Consider the following 15,872-nt stretch of genomic DNA (forward strand, 5'->3'; position numbering starts at 1 on the left):
TTTTATTGATTTATCTGCAACTACTTCCATTTTTTCATCTTCATCATCATCGTCTTGAGTGGAACCAATATAACCGACTCGGTCCGGTGTACTAGAGACTGATGGTCTAAAGTTGCGTTTCATTAGCTGGTTGTATTTTTGTTTTTTCAGCATTTCTTTTGTTTTTTTCTCCAGTACCTCATCCTTTTCTTTTTTCTCTTTAATCGCTTTGGTGATAGCCTCGTACTTTTTCTCCCTTACACGTTGTTCCTCCATTTCCCTAACATGTATTTCTCCGAACTGGTTTTGCAGAGTGGTTTGCAGTTGCTCCAGTTGTCTAGCTTTTTCAACTGTCAGAGGTTCATCTCGCGTTTTACTTGTTACTCGTGTTGGGGGTTTTGTAATGTCTTGTATTGCATGTGTATTGGGATGGGAGTTTGTAATCTCCTCCAGTTTCTTAGCTCGTTCTTTCTTTTCCTCCTGTTCCGCTGTCCGAAATTTTTTGACGAGATTCTTTTCTAGAGTCTCAAGTCGTTTAGCTTCTTTTGCATCCATTGTGCACTTAGTAACACATAAACACGACGTAAGATTCACATCGTTATTCCAACATGTACATGTGAAACGTTTATTGATTGTAGAAACGTTCTTTACATAAATACAACGTTTATTTAGTATAGAAACGCTTTTGATAAAAACAGAACGTTTATTTAGTGCAGAAACGCTCTTTAATTTGAAATATCGTTTTTTAGCATAAACACTATCATTTAGTGTAAATACGCTCTTAAGTATAAAATATCGTTAATGTAACAAAATACACGTATTTGATGCAAAAAAGTTTGTATTAGGGATATAGCGTTTCCTTAAACATACATCTATATTTACCTAGATGTGTTTTTTTAGTAGTGTCTATTGACATAAAACCGTGAGGTTCCGCCCAACACTTTTTACACATGCCTACAAACTCTTGGTATATCATATCAGATCCAACGAAGTCGTTGTATATCTTTTGTGTATAGTGTTTGTTTTGTGTGAATATGCACAAAAGATTAACGTTATTCCTTATTACTTGCATGTCTACCCGCCCGTAGCTCTGACTAAAATAAATGCAAGATACCTGTTTATGACGCCCTCGTATGAAATAGTCTTTTATTTTTGTTTGTTCTTCTAAAAGACAATCGTCAAACACCACCAAAGAGTTGGACTTACATTCGTCTAGAGGTATCAAGTCACTGCAGTTTGAGTAAAAGTATGCAATAGTTGTGCCGAGTGCGTGCTCTACTTTTTCATAGTGTTTACGTAGCTGTGTGTATGCTGGCTGATCAATGGATCGGCTGAATACATAAAGGTTTTTGAACTTTACACCCTTTACGTTATAGATAAAATTGAGCAATAGGTTTGTTTTTCCACACCCTGATGAACCGACTATAAGGCATCTTAATGGGTGTGGTAATAGATTATTTATGGATCCTTCTTCGATGCAGTACACATTGATATCCATTTTAGGACTTATATAAATCCAAAACTATTACACATTCAACGTTTTCGTTTTGAAGCAAGCGATTGTTTTGATCTCGGAGAGTGATGTCGATTCGGTTGATTGTTTGTAAACCATTCCTCAGAGGAACGTACAACTTCTCCGTTGGCACTTCATATATCTTGTAGCCATGTGCTACATTCAGGAAGAACGTGTACAACAGTTCTGCTTCCACATGTTTGTGTCTGTGCTCATCGTGGTTGATGTAACTGTGCTCTACAATGTTGCAGTGTACCTCTATGGCATCTACAGCCCTGAAATTGGGTGCGTTTGGTGCAACCAGAAACGTATTGGCATCGTAAAACGATTCCTGCTCGGTTAATGGTTTCTCTCCAGGACTTGAGAATCCGAGGAATGAAGCCACCTTTTCGTCGAGATAAAATTTCAATGGACTTGTTATTGCAATACGATCGTTTTCCCTTTTGATTGAAAATTGGTTGGTAGGTACGTTAAGTTTCAGTGCAGTAATATATTCGTTGATTTTTTCATTTAGTTTTTCAATAGTCCAATATCCCCTTGAGATCGTAAAAGGTGTCGAGATCAGATAAATATTGCTGTCCCAAAAATATATGTTACCTGGTTCTAACATGTTGTTTATGTAGTTCTCCGACATAAAACTAACTAGAGCTAGTTGGCACTTGCTACCATCACTGAGGCGGATAGGGTGCTCTGGATGGAATGTCATTTGGCATCCTTTGCCCCGGATTTTCACTAGCGGCATCTTTGTCACTTATATCATTACCATTTTGTGGTCTCTTTAAATTTATAATGTCATCGTGTATATTACCCAATATCGTGTTAAGGTTTGTCTGGAATATAATCAGTTTTTCATTTAACTCGTTTAGTTCTTTCCTTACGATCACGTCATAAAGATCTTTTGATCTGCTGACTTTTCCTATTCTTCGATGTCCGTTTAAATTCACCACCTCAGGGTTCGAAACATCGAATGTTTTTGTTAGTCTATCCACCGTTGATTTTACAGTATCTAATTGATATTTGTTTACAACATCATGTTTATCAATTGCATTGGAGACGCTAACCAAACGTTTGCTTTTAAAACCAATGAAATTATCCTTGATGTTCATCGTAGATTCTATTTTACCAAGTCTAGTGTTTAATGCTACATGGCTCGAATCGTCGTTAGGTGTTCTCATCATTTTCTTCATTTCCGAAAGACCTGATTTGACAAGATCTCTAATTTCAGACTTTGTTTGTGATTCGATTTGTAGACGAATTGAGCTTTGGTAGTCCACCTCGTCTCCGAATCTATTGAACAGGAATCTTCCGCTGCCACCACCAACTCCATACATATTTATCATCCCGTATAGCTCTTATGATATCATCCCAAGGCTCATCACTAGAGTTTCGTCGTAAAACCTCCAAACACAAATGACCACAGATAGGTGGATCATTATACTCTTGAACAGCAATGTCATTATAGAAGAGATCGTTTGAACCTAAATAGCCTATTAGTTCTAGTGGTGGGGGTGCGTTTCCAAACGAATCGAAATAAAACTTTTTGTTTTTGTCTTTAACATAACAAGTCCAATGGGTTCCAGAAGAATCGATATTACCCAGATTCAAGATTCCACATTCAAACTCCATAGGGGCTTCGGGTAATATCTGTCTCATAAACACTCCTCGAAAGCCACGGATACCTAATTGGTTAGCATAAAGCTCTATTTCTCCCAGTGACATAGGTTCAAACGATCTTACGGGTTTTTTAAAAGAGAGTCCAGCTTGTTGTTGATGCATCGCTTAAGGCCGGCTCCCTTGGGGTCTTTTTCAATTATTGAATCTAGCTCGTTATCGATCAGGTTTTTCAACCACGGCACGAATCGGTTCTTGAGAATCGGTGCCACCTGATGTCGTATCAATGGAGATATGAAACATTTTCCATATGGCACCTTTGATTCAACCATTTCCAACATCTCTTTCAAAAGACCACCCTCTTTGTTTTTCAAAAGCTGGTCGTAGCTCACAGCCAGACGTAGACCGGTTTTGTTCCGGATAGCTTTTTCAACAGCCTTGTGTTGTGCTTCGTTAAGCAGTATATGATCCGCTCCACGTGAGAGGCTATCATTAGTTAAACCAATTATAGCAGTTCTACGCTTCTTAAACGCGATGCGTAGCTTACGCTTCTGACCGTCGGACAAGTGAATTCTGTGTCTGTGCAGTTCACTCATTTTTACGTGTTTCCCACTTATATAAGAGCCAATGGAAATCTACTGTATGAAATGCAAAAGGAAAACCACGTCTCAAGACAGTGGGGAGTATGTCAAAACCGTTAACAACAAATGGCGTTTAAATACGACATGCAATATTTGCGGTCAGCGTAAAGGCGCCTTCGTCAAAGTTCCTAAGCCCAGTATGGCCGCCAAGGAAGTACATAGACCAGTGATCAAGCACTTTCCTCGACGACGTATTGTTACCCTAGGTATAGACGATCTGTGGGCCGCAGATCTGGTTGTCATGAGAAAGTATGCCAGTGAGAATGATGGCTATAGTTATATGTTAAATGTGATTGATACCTTTTCAAAATTCGCCTGGTCAGAGCCGTTGATGACCAAACGGGGTGCAGAAGTAGCCGAATCGTTTATGCTCATATTGAAGCGGGCAATTGACGTCAACGGTCACACCGCTCCCAGACTGTTACACACCGATAAGGGCAAAGAATTTCTTAACCGTGATTTTAAGTCAGTTTTGCAATCGTACAACATAAAAATGTATCATACTGAAAATGAGGAAAAGAGTGCAATCATTGAGAGGTTCAATCGTACGTTGAATGAAAAAATGAAAGTCATATTTGAGACTCGAAATTGTTTTCGGTGGTTGGACATAGTTCAAGACCTGTTACATCAGTACAACAATAGTGTCCATCGTACGATTCGTATGAAACCTGCAGAGGTTACTAATGCGGACGTACCTAGTTTGCTTGAGAGGTTCTCCAATATTCCTCACACACCTAGAAAAATAAAATTTCAACTAGAAGACAGAGTGAGGATTGTGGCAAAAAAAGATACGTTTGCCGATAAATACAGTCGCAATTGGACTAGAGAGATATTTACCATATCCAAAGTGCAAGACACCTTTCCAATAACCTATAGAATCAAAGATAAAAGTGGTGAAGAAATAATTGGATCTTTTTATGAGAAAGAGCTACAAACAACCTTGTGCACACCAGGGCAATAAATAACAACAGTGTAAAACACGAAAAAAATATATTTTACAGGAATAGTTTTTTTTACATTTTTATGTACATTCAGTAGGAATTCTTCTATGTCCCCAGGGTAGCGTGCCTCAGTAGATCAGCCTCCTTGTACCTGACTAGAGCTTATCTCCCACTGACTATCATACCGATGTTAGTAGATCAGCCTCCTTGTACCTGACTAGAGCTTATCTCCCACTGACACTATCATACCGATGTTAGTAGATCAGCCTCCTTGTGCCTGACTAGAGCTTATCTCCCACTGACGCTATCATACTGATGTTAGTAGATCAGCCTCCTTGTACCTGACTAGAGCTTATCTCCCACTGACTATCATACTGATGTTAGTAGATCAGCCTCCTTGTGCCTGACTAGAGCTTATCTCCCACTGACGCTATCATACCGATGTTAGTAGATCAGCCTCCTTGTGCCTGACTAGAGCTTATCTCCCACTGACGCTATCATACCGATGTTAGTAGATCAGCCTCCTTGTGCCTGACTAGAGCTTATCTCCCACTGACGCTATCATACCGATGTTAGTAGATCAGCCTCCCTGTGCCTGACTAGAGCAATTAGCGAACCACGAGTTAGAACTTATTTCATTTATTCTATATACAAGCTGAAGCTTTTCAATTGCTGGTTTTCCTAAAAGAGGAACAGAAGTCCCTTTAGAAACATATATTGTTTCATAGCATGTTGTATTCTTGTATGACGTTTTGACAGTAGTCATCCCTAAAATTGACAGATCTTGCCCATTAGCCCCTTTTAACTGTTTAAGTGTAGGTGACAATCTAATTCTTCTGTTCAATTTAATGTCTGATGGCACGACTGTTACATCTGCTTCTGTATCTATTTTGAATGCAACACTGCCACTGTCATTGATATACAATAATACTGTCCATGGATCAGTAGATGAATAAATTTGGCTTGGAGTCACCGAACCAATTAAGTCTTGTGATTCAGGGTTTGGATTGTCAATTGATTTAAAATCGTCAGTTTCAACATGGTTTACGTTTTTTGATCGACAAACTTTTGAGAAAGGTCCAACTTTACCACAGAGTTTACATGTGTGGTTTCTAGCAGGGCACATATACTTTTGATGAGATGGAGTCAAACCACACCAAAAACAAGATTTGATATTTTTATGAATGGCTTTAGCATTACTGGGTTTGTTAGGAAAAGTATCATTTTGTGAACTAAATTGATTAGTACTTTGGTTTGCATGGGAATGGTTGGAAAAGTTGGGATTCATTTTAGTGATTGTGTCTACTTCAGAGTGTGATAATTCATGCTTTTGCTTCTTTAGTTCCTCAGACTTCCGAATAGTGTTTACAGCAAAGCCAAGTTTTAGGTCATTTTCCAACTGAAGATGATCGCTAAGGGGTTCGTCATGCATACCAATTATCAAGACCTTTAAAATCATTTCCTCTTCAATCTGTCCCCATTCACAACTTTTTGCTAGAGAATGAAGAGCAGTTACAAAGTCTTCTATAGACTCTGTTGATCCTTGTTTACGCTTTAAAAATTTAGCTCTTTCAAAAATGATATTCTTTTTTGGAATGAAATACTGTTCAAACTTATTCAAAAGAACATTGTAATTGTTGATATCTGATTCATTTAGTTTAAATGAATCGAGTATTTGTTCTCCCTTTTCTCCCATGCAGTAAATAAGCATATCTACCCGTGTTATGCCGCTGGCTTCTTTAAGGCCGCTCAGTGAATGGTATCTTCCAAAACGTCCTCTCCATCTTGGCCATTCACTGGGGTTGAATGTAAAATGTTCTGGTGGTTTCTCATTTAGGGAAATTGCAGCTTCATGAGGTACATTAAGGGAAACATTAGGTTCATTCGACGACTGCGCCATGTTTTAATACCGTACAGTGTATAGATTAATGAGAATTCATTAGTTTTGATTCAAAGTATATTATTTAATTCAGATACAGTTATAAAGCAAGAACCTTCCAAATATTTACAATTCCAAGTAAATAAACCATCAGATGTTAATTATAACATCTGCTTAATATTACAACAGTTAGTAGAGTAGCCTCCTTGTGCCTGACTAGAGCTTAACTCCCACTGACTATCATACTGATGTTAGTAAGTAGATCAGCCTCCTTGTGCCTGACTAGAGCTTATCTCCCACTGACGCTATCATACCGATGTAAGTAGATCAGCCTCCTTGTACCTGACTAGAGCTTATCTCCCACTGACGCTATCATACCGATGTTAGTAGATCAGCCTCCTTGTGCCTGACTAGAGCTTATCTCCCACTGACGCTATCATACATATGTTAGTAGCTGATCAGCCTCCTTGTGCCTGACTAGAGCTAATCTCCCACTGACTATCATACTAATGTTAGTAGATCAGCCTCCTTGTGCCTGACTAGAGCTTAACTCCCACTGACTATCATACTGATGTTAGTAAGTAGATCAGCCTCCTTGTGCCTGACTAGAGCTTAACTCCCACTGACTAGCATACCGATGTTAGTAGATCAGCCTCCTTGTGCCTGACTAGAGCTTATCTCCCACTGACTATCATACTGATGTTAGTAGATCAGCCTCCTTGTGCCTGACTAGAGCTTAACTCCCACTGACTAGCATACCGATGTTAGTAGATCAGCCTCCTTGTGCCTGACTAGAGCTTATCTCCCACTGACTATCATACCGATGTTAGTAGATCAGCCTCCTTGTGCCTGACTAGAGCTTATCTCCCACTGACTATCATACTGATGTTAGTAGATCAGCCTCCTTGTGCCTGACTAGAGCTTATTTCCCACTGACTATCATACTGATGTTAGTAGATCAGCCTCCTTGTGCCTGACTAGAGCTTAACTCCCACTGACTAGCATACCGATGTTAGTAGATCAGCCTCCTTGTGCCTGACTAGAGCTTATCTCCCACTGACTATCATACTGATGTTAGTAGATCAGCCTCCTTGTGCCTGACTAGAGCTTAACTCCCACTGACTAGCATACCGATGTTAGTAGATCAGCCTCCTTGTGCCTGACTAGAGCTTATTTCCCACTGACTATCATACCGATGTTAGTAGATCAGCCTCCTTGTGCCTGACTAGAGCTTATCTCCCACTGACTATCATACTGATGTTAGTAGATCAGCCTCCTTGTGCCTGACTAGAGCTTAACTCCCACTGACTAGCATACCGATGTTAGTAGATCAGCCTCCTTGTGCCTGACTAGAGCTTATCTCCCACTGACTATCATACTGATGTTAGTAGATCAGCCTCCTTGTGCCTGACTAGAGCTTATCTCCCACTGACTATCATACTGATGTTAGTAGATCAGCCTCCTTGTATCAGAGCTTAACTCCCACTGACTATCATACCGATGTTAGTAGATCAGCCTCCTTGTGCCTGACCAGAGCTTATCTCCCGCTGACTATCATAGTGATGTTAGTAGGGTAGCCTCCTTGTGCCTGACTAGAGCATATCTCCCACTGACTATCATACTGATGTTAGTAGATCAGTCTCCTCCATTGACCCCATGCTGATAGAATGATATACACTTTCAAAAAGTATCCCTTATCCCCCCCCCTGTTTTTATTAAATGCAGCTACAAAAAAGTGTTGACGATAACATATGGGCACATTCAAGGGCTGCAGGGGGGAAACTGGAATTTTCCTAGCTTTGAGACGAACGCCAATCGATTTCTCGTAGCCAAATACCCTATAATAAACAAAAAAAATTAAAATCCTTGGATGAAAATAAATGTTTATCCGTGCATGTGCTTCTTGTTAGTCTAGGATAATTTGCTTCTACAACCTTAAGTAACATGCCTTAGCTCATTGACGCCAACGCCTCGTTGTTGGTTTGTCAATTTGGTTTGTCAACCACGTCCTGTATTCCCAAGTATTCAAGCCTTTAGCCTACTACAGACTTTTAACTACTACAGAATAGTCTTTAAGGATGAGTGTTAAGAACCTAAAGCGTTTGATTTGTCTCATTTGAGAAACTTCATACTTTATACCGACTCTTCTTTTACTTTGTTTTACATAAAAAGGCCTTTTAGTAAAATTTACAAAGTTTCAAAGTAAAGGATTTAGAAATTTGAAAAGCTTGCTTGAGTGTTATCTTTGTTTACCTAACAGAAATGCACGCCCAGACTAAATGCGACAACTGTATGTTTCACATAAACCAGAATAATGTTATTAATCCAAGGCTACTGATCTGTCAAAGGATAAATAAAGTTCTGAAAAATGGAGTGGGGTAGGTGCGTGTGGAGTAGGGATTTCACTTGTCCTAGTTTGAATTGACAAATTTCCTCCTTAACTGTTTCAAAGAGCTATGTAGAGTCGTGTTATCAATTTTGACTTCTCAAAAGACTTGTCATAGAGGTTCTGAGTTGCCTTATGATTTTGATAAAATGCGTCTTATTGAGGTTGTTTAACACGTTCACTGCTACGGACGTTACGGAACGTCAGCCGGGCCACAGCGCCAGGAACGTTCCGGAACGTCACTGTTCATTGTTGTTTAACGTTTCCATGGATCAGCCAGCTTGTCACGAGCGTCCTATATTTCTTTGCAGCTTGTGGGGACGTACTTTTCTGACAATAAAAAATATAGTTTCCCAAAATCACCACCAGGGTTGTTTAGAACAGGGCTTTGACCCACCTCTTTCCTGCTAGATAGCGACACTACTTTACCGACTGCAACCTGGGTAGTGCTGCTATCTATCAGAAACACTTAGTACTATGTCCAAAGCCAGTTTTATTGCAGAACATTGCCATCCAGTATAACTACTTTTGTTTTTACTGTAGTTCAGTGTATCGGCGGCAATGTTACGCAGCGGCAAGCGTTAGTTCAGCTCCTGGCGCCGTCCCGGCATCTAGCGGTCAGCAGCGAACGTGTTAATAGAAATAGTTGTATTATAGATGTTAGTTTAACATTGAGTGTTATGGCTTTTTCACGGGGATTTGAAAAGTGCACTTGTAATCTAGGTTGTCGTCTCATTGAGGGTCGTGTAAACAAGTTTCTACTGTATATCTCTCACAGGCCAAATAAATTGAATTGAATAATCACGCATAAACTACTGGTCGGATTGGGCTGAAATTTGGCATGATGATAGCTCACATTCCCGATTAACATATAGGCATATTCTTATCTCAAAAATCCTTTCGGGCTCCGCCCCAGTGGCTCCGTAATTCCCCATGTTAACCTTATAAGTATTCATATTTAAAGGGAATTACAGAATTTAGTCAGCTGTTTCAACTAAAAAAGTTAGTTCTATGATATGGAAAAGCATTAAAAAGTCATAAGACTTACCAACAGAGTGCAGCACTATACTTTTTTTGCATTTATGAAAACAGCTAATTTGAACCATAGATAAAACATACTCCCTTAGTAGATTTCTCATCCTAATGGAACAGCTGAAGACAATTTTATTGTTAGTTCTGTACGGTTTATGTAGAGGTCGTGTTTTGTTTACAATTTGTTTCCCGTTAATACAGTCATTTAAAACCTCGTTTAACCAAATAATACGATCATATCATAAACAATAAATTGTCCCCTAGTTATTTAACCAAACAGTAAAGCACAAATCAAGGAATTAACCCTAAAATAATAGAAACAAAATTTCGTCGACACTAGCGCCCATTGTGGCGTACATGAACTAGACACGAAAAACGAGCTTCAAAATTTACAATGGGATGAGAAGTCTACTTGTGTTGGTTAGTCTATGTTTGAACTAAGCAACAACAAAAAACTGTGATTCGCAATGAGAACTGTCAAAGTAGGATTGTTTACAGTTATGTTTATGTTTTTCATTTCTTGAATAATTTGTGATATTTTGCAAATTGTTGATAATTTATTTTTCTCTATTGTTTAGGTGAAGTGGTAGAACATTATGGCTATGGTAGATGTGTAATACTATAGAATACTGTAAATTTAAAAAAGCAAATTTTATCAAACTGTGTCCTCCCTTATTTCAAACGCAAAGCTTGAGTATAACTGCAATAAGCATTTTATACTTATATTCCAACCCCGTACGAAGGACGGGTACTCTGCTAGTATTATTATATGTTAATTGCTGATAGTTACTGTCATTACTGTAGACTCTCTATTATCTTTCCTAATTCAGTTTTATTTTAATGTTAAATTAATATAGTAATTGTCATGAAATTTTGATAATTGATTGAAACATGAATTAATTTTGTGACTAAAATAGATTTAAAGATTTAATTTTGAGTAGTTAAAGTGCTTGCATTTACAGTGTTGCCAATTTTAATAATGAAATATTCTTTTTAGATTCAATGTGATATAATATAATAACATATGATGATTTGTAATATCGAAATGAATTATAATTTAAACTTTTGAGTTATTTGGAATAATTTAAATATGAATGAAATAAAGAAAACTAATAAATACTAACATCTCGGCCCCATAATGATCACTTTCACGATGATTCTAGCTATCCTGCACAACAACGCTATGTACCTGGCTCACCAGCTGATGTACCTGGGGCAGAACCATCTTCCTCAGATCCACAAACTGCTGCGTGCACACACAATCACCTTCGTGGACCTGGTAGAACCAATGCGAGGCCTGGCTGCAGAAACATTATCTCGTCAACTGATCAAACAACGCACTAATATCACCAATATTTTGAGGGACTCAGGTAGGGTCTTTATAATTCCTCCAAGTTAAACACAATCAAAGCCTGATAAAATAAATCAACTTGTTTTGAGTCAGTAACATTTTTTAATATATCCAGGATAATCTGATGTGTCTGTTGCAGGCCTAGTGACGCTCAGTGACAGCACTAAGTTCCCTGAGGGTATAGAGAAGGCTATCAGGATGTGTCTGAGACAGTTAGCCTTACTGCAGACGGTTTGGCAGCATGTATTACCTGCCAACACTTATTGCAAGGCTCTAGGTAAATGTTATCTTGTTATGCTCTCTCTACTGTACTTACTTCACTGAAAAGAAAATAATTTTGCATATGGAAATGTTGATGTACACTTCTTACCTTCCCTGTATATGTCGGCCGCTTAGAAAGGGATCTGCGCGCTAATGCTAACCAATGCTCAGGGTGTCTAGTAGTCGGGAAAGTCGGGAATTAGTATTGAATTTCAAAATGGTCTTGAAAAGTCGGGATTTAGTCTTAAATTTGATTTCAAAGTCGGGAATTTTTATGATTCTGCCGCGATCGCCGTCTTCCGTTTACGTAACCGCGATAGCCAATGATGATAGTCCTCACAACCTCGGGAAATGTTCATGATTTTGTCGCGATCGCGGACGACGACGATGACGTTTCCGTGACCGCGGGAAATGTCGATGAAGTTTCCGTGACCGCGGGAGACAACGATGATGTCTACACGGCCGCGGGAAATGTTCATAATTTTGCCGTGATCGCGGACGTCTACGATAACGTTTCCGTGACCGCGGGAGATGATGATGACGTTTCCGTGACCGCGGGAGATGACGATGACGTTTCCGTGACCGCGGGAGATGACGATGACGTTTCCGTGACCGCGGGAGTCGACGATGATGTCTACACGGCAGCGGGAAGTGTTCATGATTTTGCCGCGATCGAGGACGAAGGCGATGACGTTTTCCTGACCGCGGGAGATGACGATGAGGTTTCCGTGACCGCAGGAGATGACGATGACCTTTCCGTGACCGCGGGAGTCGACGATGATATCTGCTCGGCCGTGGGAAATATTCATGATTTTGTCGCGATCGCGGACAACGACGATTTCGTTTCTGTGGCCGCGGGACATGACGATGAAGTTTCCGTGACCGCGGGAGATGACCATGACGATGAAGTTTCCGTGACCGCGGGAGACGACGATGTATACACGGCCGCGGGAAATGTTCATGATTTGGCCGTTTTCGCGGACGACGACGATCACGTTTCTGTAACCGCTGCAGTCAATGATGATGTCTAAACGTACGGTACGCAGAAGATTTCATGATAAAAAAAACCAAATTTGCTAGTTAGATTTTTTTATTGCTGCATTATTTCTTTACTTGAAAACACCACACTATCATAATACTACTTTATGACAAAGACAAAGAGTTGGTGTAGTATTATTTATAAAATTTGGTTAGAAATAGCTATAAAACTTGGTATCGGTATCAAGAATCGAGAATCGATACATTTTGGTATCAACACCCACTAATTGTGGAAAAAACTAGTCTTGAAAAATCTGGAATTAGTCTTGAAAAATCTGGAATTAGTCTATAAAAGTCTGGAATTAGTCTTGAATTTTATAATGGAAATAAACTAGACACCCTGAATGCTAGAGGAGGTTGCTTTCTAAGCAGCCGACCTATAGTAGCAAACCTAAGTACCTAGGTAATCATTAATCCTAAATGTTATTTTAATAAGGAATGAATCTAACATGTTTAAATATTTGAGTAAAAATCTAATCAGGCAAATGGAAATTCATCTAGTCTGCAGGTTTGCTGTGGTGAAAGTATTTTCATTATATCCTATTTTCTTTAATAATGTCAAATAGTTTTCTATTTTGCATATTCATATTATGTGGTAACATACATCTGTGGTGGCATAAATGATTGTAAAGTAATAGTGGGAAAATCTGGAATATATAAAATAATTATTGAGATTTTTGTGGATCTGCAATAAAATTTGATAAATTAAATTATTGTTGTTAACTGAAGTAAAGATAAATTTTAGTAGATAAGCTGTATTGCTTAATGCTACAGGTTTGCTGTGCAATGCCTTCGTGGAGGAGCTGATTTCCAAGGTAGTTGCCTTGGAGGATATTTCTGCAGACACTGCCACGCAGCTGGTGGTCATCTTCAACCTAGTCCAGCAGAAAGCTCCCAACGTATTTCCTGTTAGTTAAACATTTATTGTACAAGCTTAAGACTTTTCAGTTTATGTGTGTCAAAACGAATCTCAAATCTTCAAACCATCAAAACTATGGCAAGTTTCAAGACTTAAAAGTTTTTGAAATTGAAGATTTTGTTTTGAATCTGTTGATATTTTTTGTGTCATTATTTTTTTTTATTGCACTGTTTACACTGAAGCTGGCTGCAATGTAGCAAACAGATCACACATAACACTGATGAAACTAGGAATTTAAGACTCTGAACTACAAAATATATCATCTATTAGCTAGCTATCTATCTATCTATCCATGCTATTATAAAATTGAGGTGGTGTCTGTCTGTCTGTCTGGGCAGCTGTCACGACTAAAATACCAAACCAATACGGTACAGCGAAAAGTAAGCACAAAGGTGGTCCACATATCTAGGAATGTCATAGTCCTATACAAACGAACGTCATGGTTCCTGAGTTCCTCCCATTGGAAGCATGAGAAAATTCACAAAGAGCAGATATGATCATATGAGGAGTTGCATCATCCCTTCTAAAACGTGCTAGACTGTGTCGGTCTCAAAATGGAGGTCATTTTTAAAACCTCGTCTGTTAAAATGTTTTTACTTCAAGTCAAACACATATTATTTTGTAATATTCATAATTTATGTAGGGAAATAAATAAGCAATTTTCCCTACTTACTGTTTTTTGTGCTTTAATTTTCAGCAATTTCAAATTTATTAAAATTTTTATAAAACATCATTAATATTAAAAACATACCACAAAATATAAAACCAAGGATGGGTCGGTTGTTAAAGTCGGATGTCGGTTTTACCTGAAAACGAGAATTGACATATGTCGGGGTTTATCGGTTATTGTGTAATCATTTTGCCGCGATAGTTATTGCTTAGGAAAACATAAAAGGTTTAACAGATGTTTGTTTACAACATTCATCTATTATATTATTAAAGTGATACAATCAAATTTTATGTAAACGGTTAAGGTCATTTAGCAAATAAAAATATAGGCATATGGCACATCAAAATGAAGCTTAGAGTGTGTAGATTTGCCGAAAAGTATTGATATGGACGAATTTCCTAAGGGCTCTGCCCCACAGGCTGATTTCCAAAGGGCTACGCCTGGCATGCTTCAAATGTTTAAATGATTTAATTTAATTTAGTTAATGAAACAGCTGGTCAGTACAATGAACTGGTGTTTGTTTATTTACTCGAATAAGATGTTTGTGACGCTTTATGTAGATTGAGGAGGGTTATGTTTCGTTTTAAAGTGAGGTTGTATACGTTTGTAAAGTATTGCTCAAAGTTTCATTTCTTTTAATTCATAGGCCTATAGTAAACCATGTGAAGAGGCTTGACTAAAATTGAAGAATTGTGGTAAAACATGTCATTCATGAAGCATCAATATGAAGCAATTGATGCTAATGCTACGCTAACGTATGTTGTCATATTCTTATGGATCTATTAACATGAAAAGTAGGGGTTTGAAAGTAAGTAGGTTTACGCTTTTCAAGTAAGTAGGTTTATATTTTCAAACTAAATCATAGATTTGCTGTATTTTAAAACACATCAGCACCACTTTAATAGCTCTTTAGGTCACATTTTCTTCCCGTTGCAAAGAACGGGTATAGCAGCTTGTAATTTATTACTATGGTAATGAAGCAATAAAAAACTCATTGGCAGTCCCAAACCCACTATTATTTTATCAGACAATAATCATTTTGTCTACTTCCAAGAACTCGAGTCAAAGTACATAAATGTTTTATTACTTAGATTGTTAATCTCTTTTATTCCTTTACTTCCATTATTTATTACTAGGGCAATTATGAAATAATTTTATCATGTTAATGATAGTTTTATGATGGTTGTCTCAAACAGTATTATTGTCTGGAATTTTTTATTTACCTATGGACATTGCCTACTGCCATACAATTGTTTATTGTAGTAGAAGTCATTATAGTTTCATATGAACGCGATAAAAGTTGTTTTAGTGCGTTATTAGAGTTGAGATGATTAAAAATGGCGAGTATTAGTGTTGGCAGGATTTCGGAATTTAATCCAAGTGAGGAGGACATTGTGCCCTATTTGTTGCGCCTGAAACATTTCTTCAAAGCGAACAATGTTAAGAAAGAGAATGAGGTGTCGGTTTTAATTACAGTTATTGGTCCCAGGATTTTATCGGTACTTTCCGATTTATTATCACCGGTAGAGGTAGATTCCAAGACCTATGATGAACTTGCAGAGTTGTTGAAATTACATTATGCGCCCAAGAAGTTGGTTGTGGCGGAGCGATATGTATTCTACTCTCGTGTGCAAAAGCCGGGCGAAAGCAT

General features: G+C 38.3%; 1 protein-coding gene across 5 annotated transcripts in view; it reads left to right on the forward strand.

The window, feature by feature from the left end:
• Positions 1-15,872, forward strand: part of LOC128982939 (centromere/kinetochore protein zw10 homolog) — a 115,260-nt gene that overhangs the window by 78,413 nt on the left and 20,975 nt on the right. For all 5 annotated transcript variants that reach the window (XM_054402030.1, XM_054402033.1, XM_054402031.1 and 2 more), the window contains 3 exons: positions 11,146-11,352; positions 11,473-11,610; positions 13,407-13,540. In XM_054402030.1, coding sequence (XP_054258005.1) covers positions 11,146-11,352; positions 11,473-11,610; positions 13,407-13,540 — 479 coding nt within the window. The remainder of the gene's footprint in view (positions 1-11,145; positions 11,353-11,472; positions 11,611-13,406; positions 13,541-15,872) is intronic.

The sequence above is a fragment of the Macrosteles quadrilineatus genome, unplaced genomic scaffold (genome assembly GCF_028750875.1).
Source record: "Macrosteles quadrilineatus isolate MER2022 unplaced genomic scaffold, UCM_ALF_1.0 Scaffold_1__1_contigs__length_201487025, whole genome shotgun sequence".
NCBI classification, from domain to species: Eukaryota; Metazoa; Arthropoda; class Insecta; order Hemiptera; family Cicadellidae; genus Macrosteles; species Macrosteles quadrilineatus.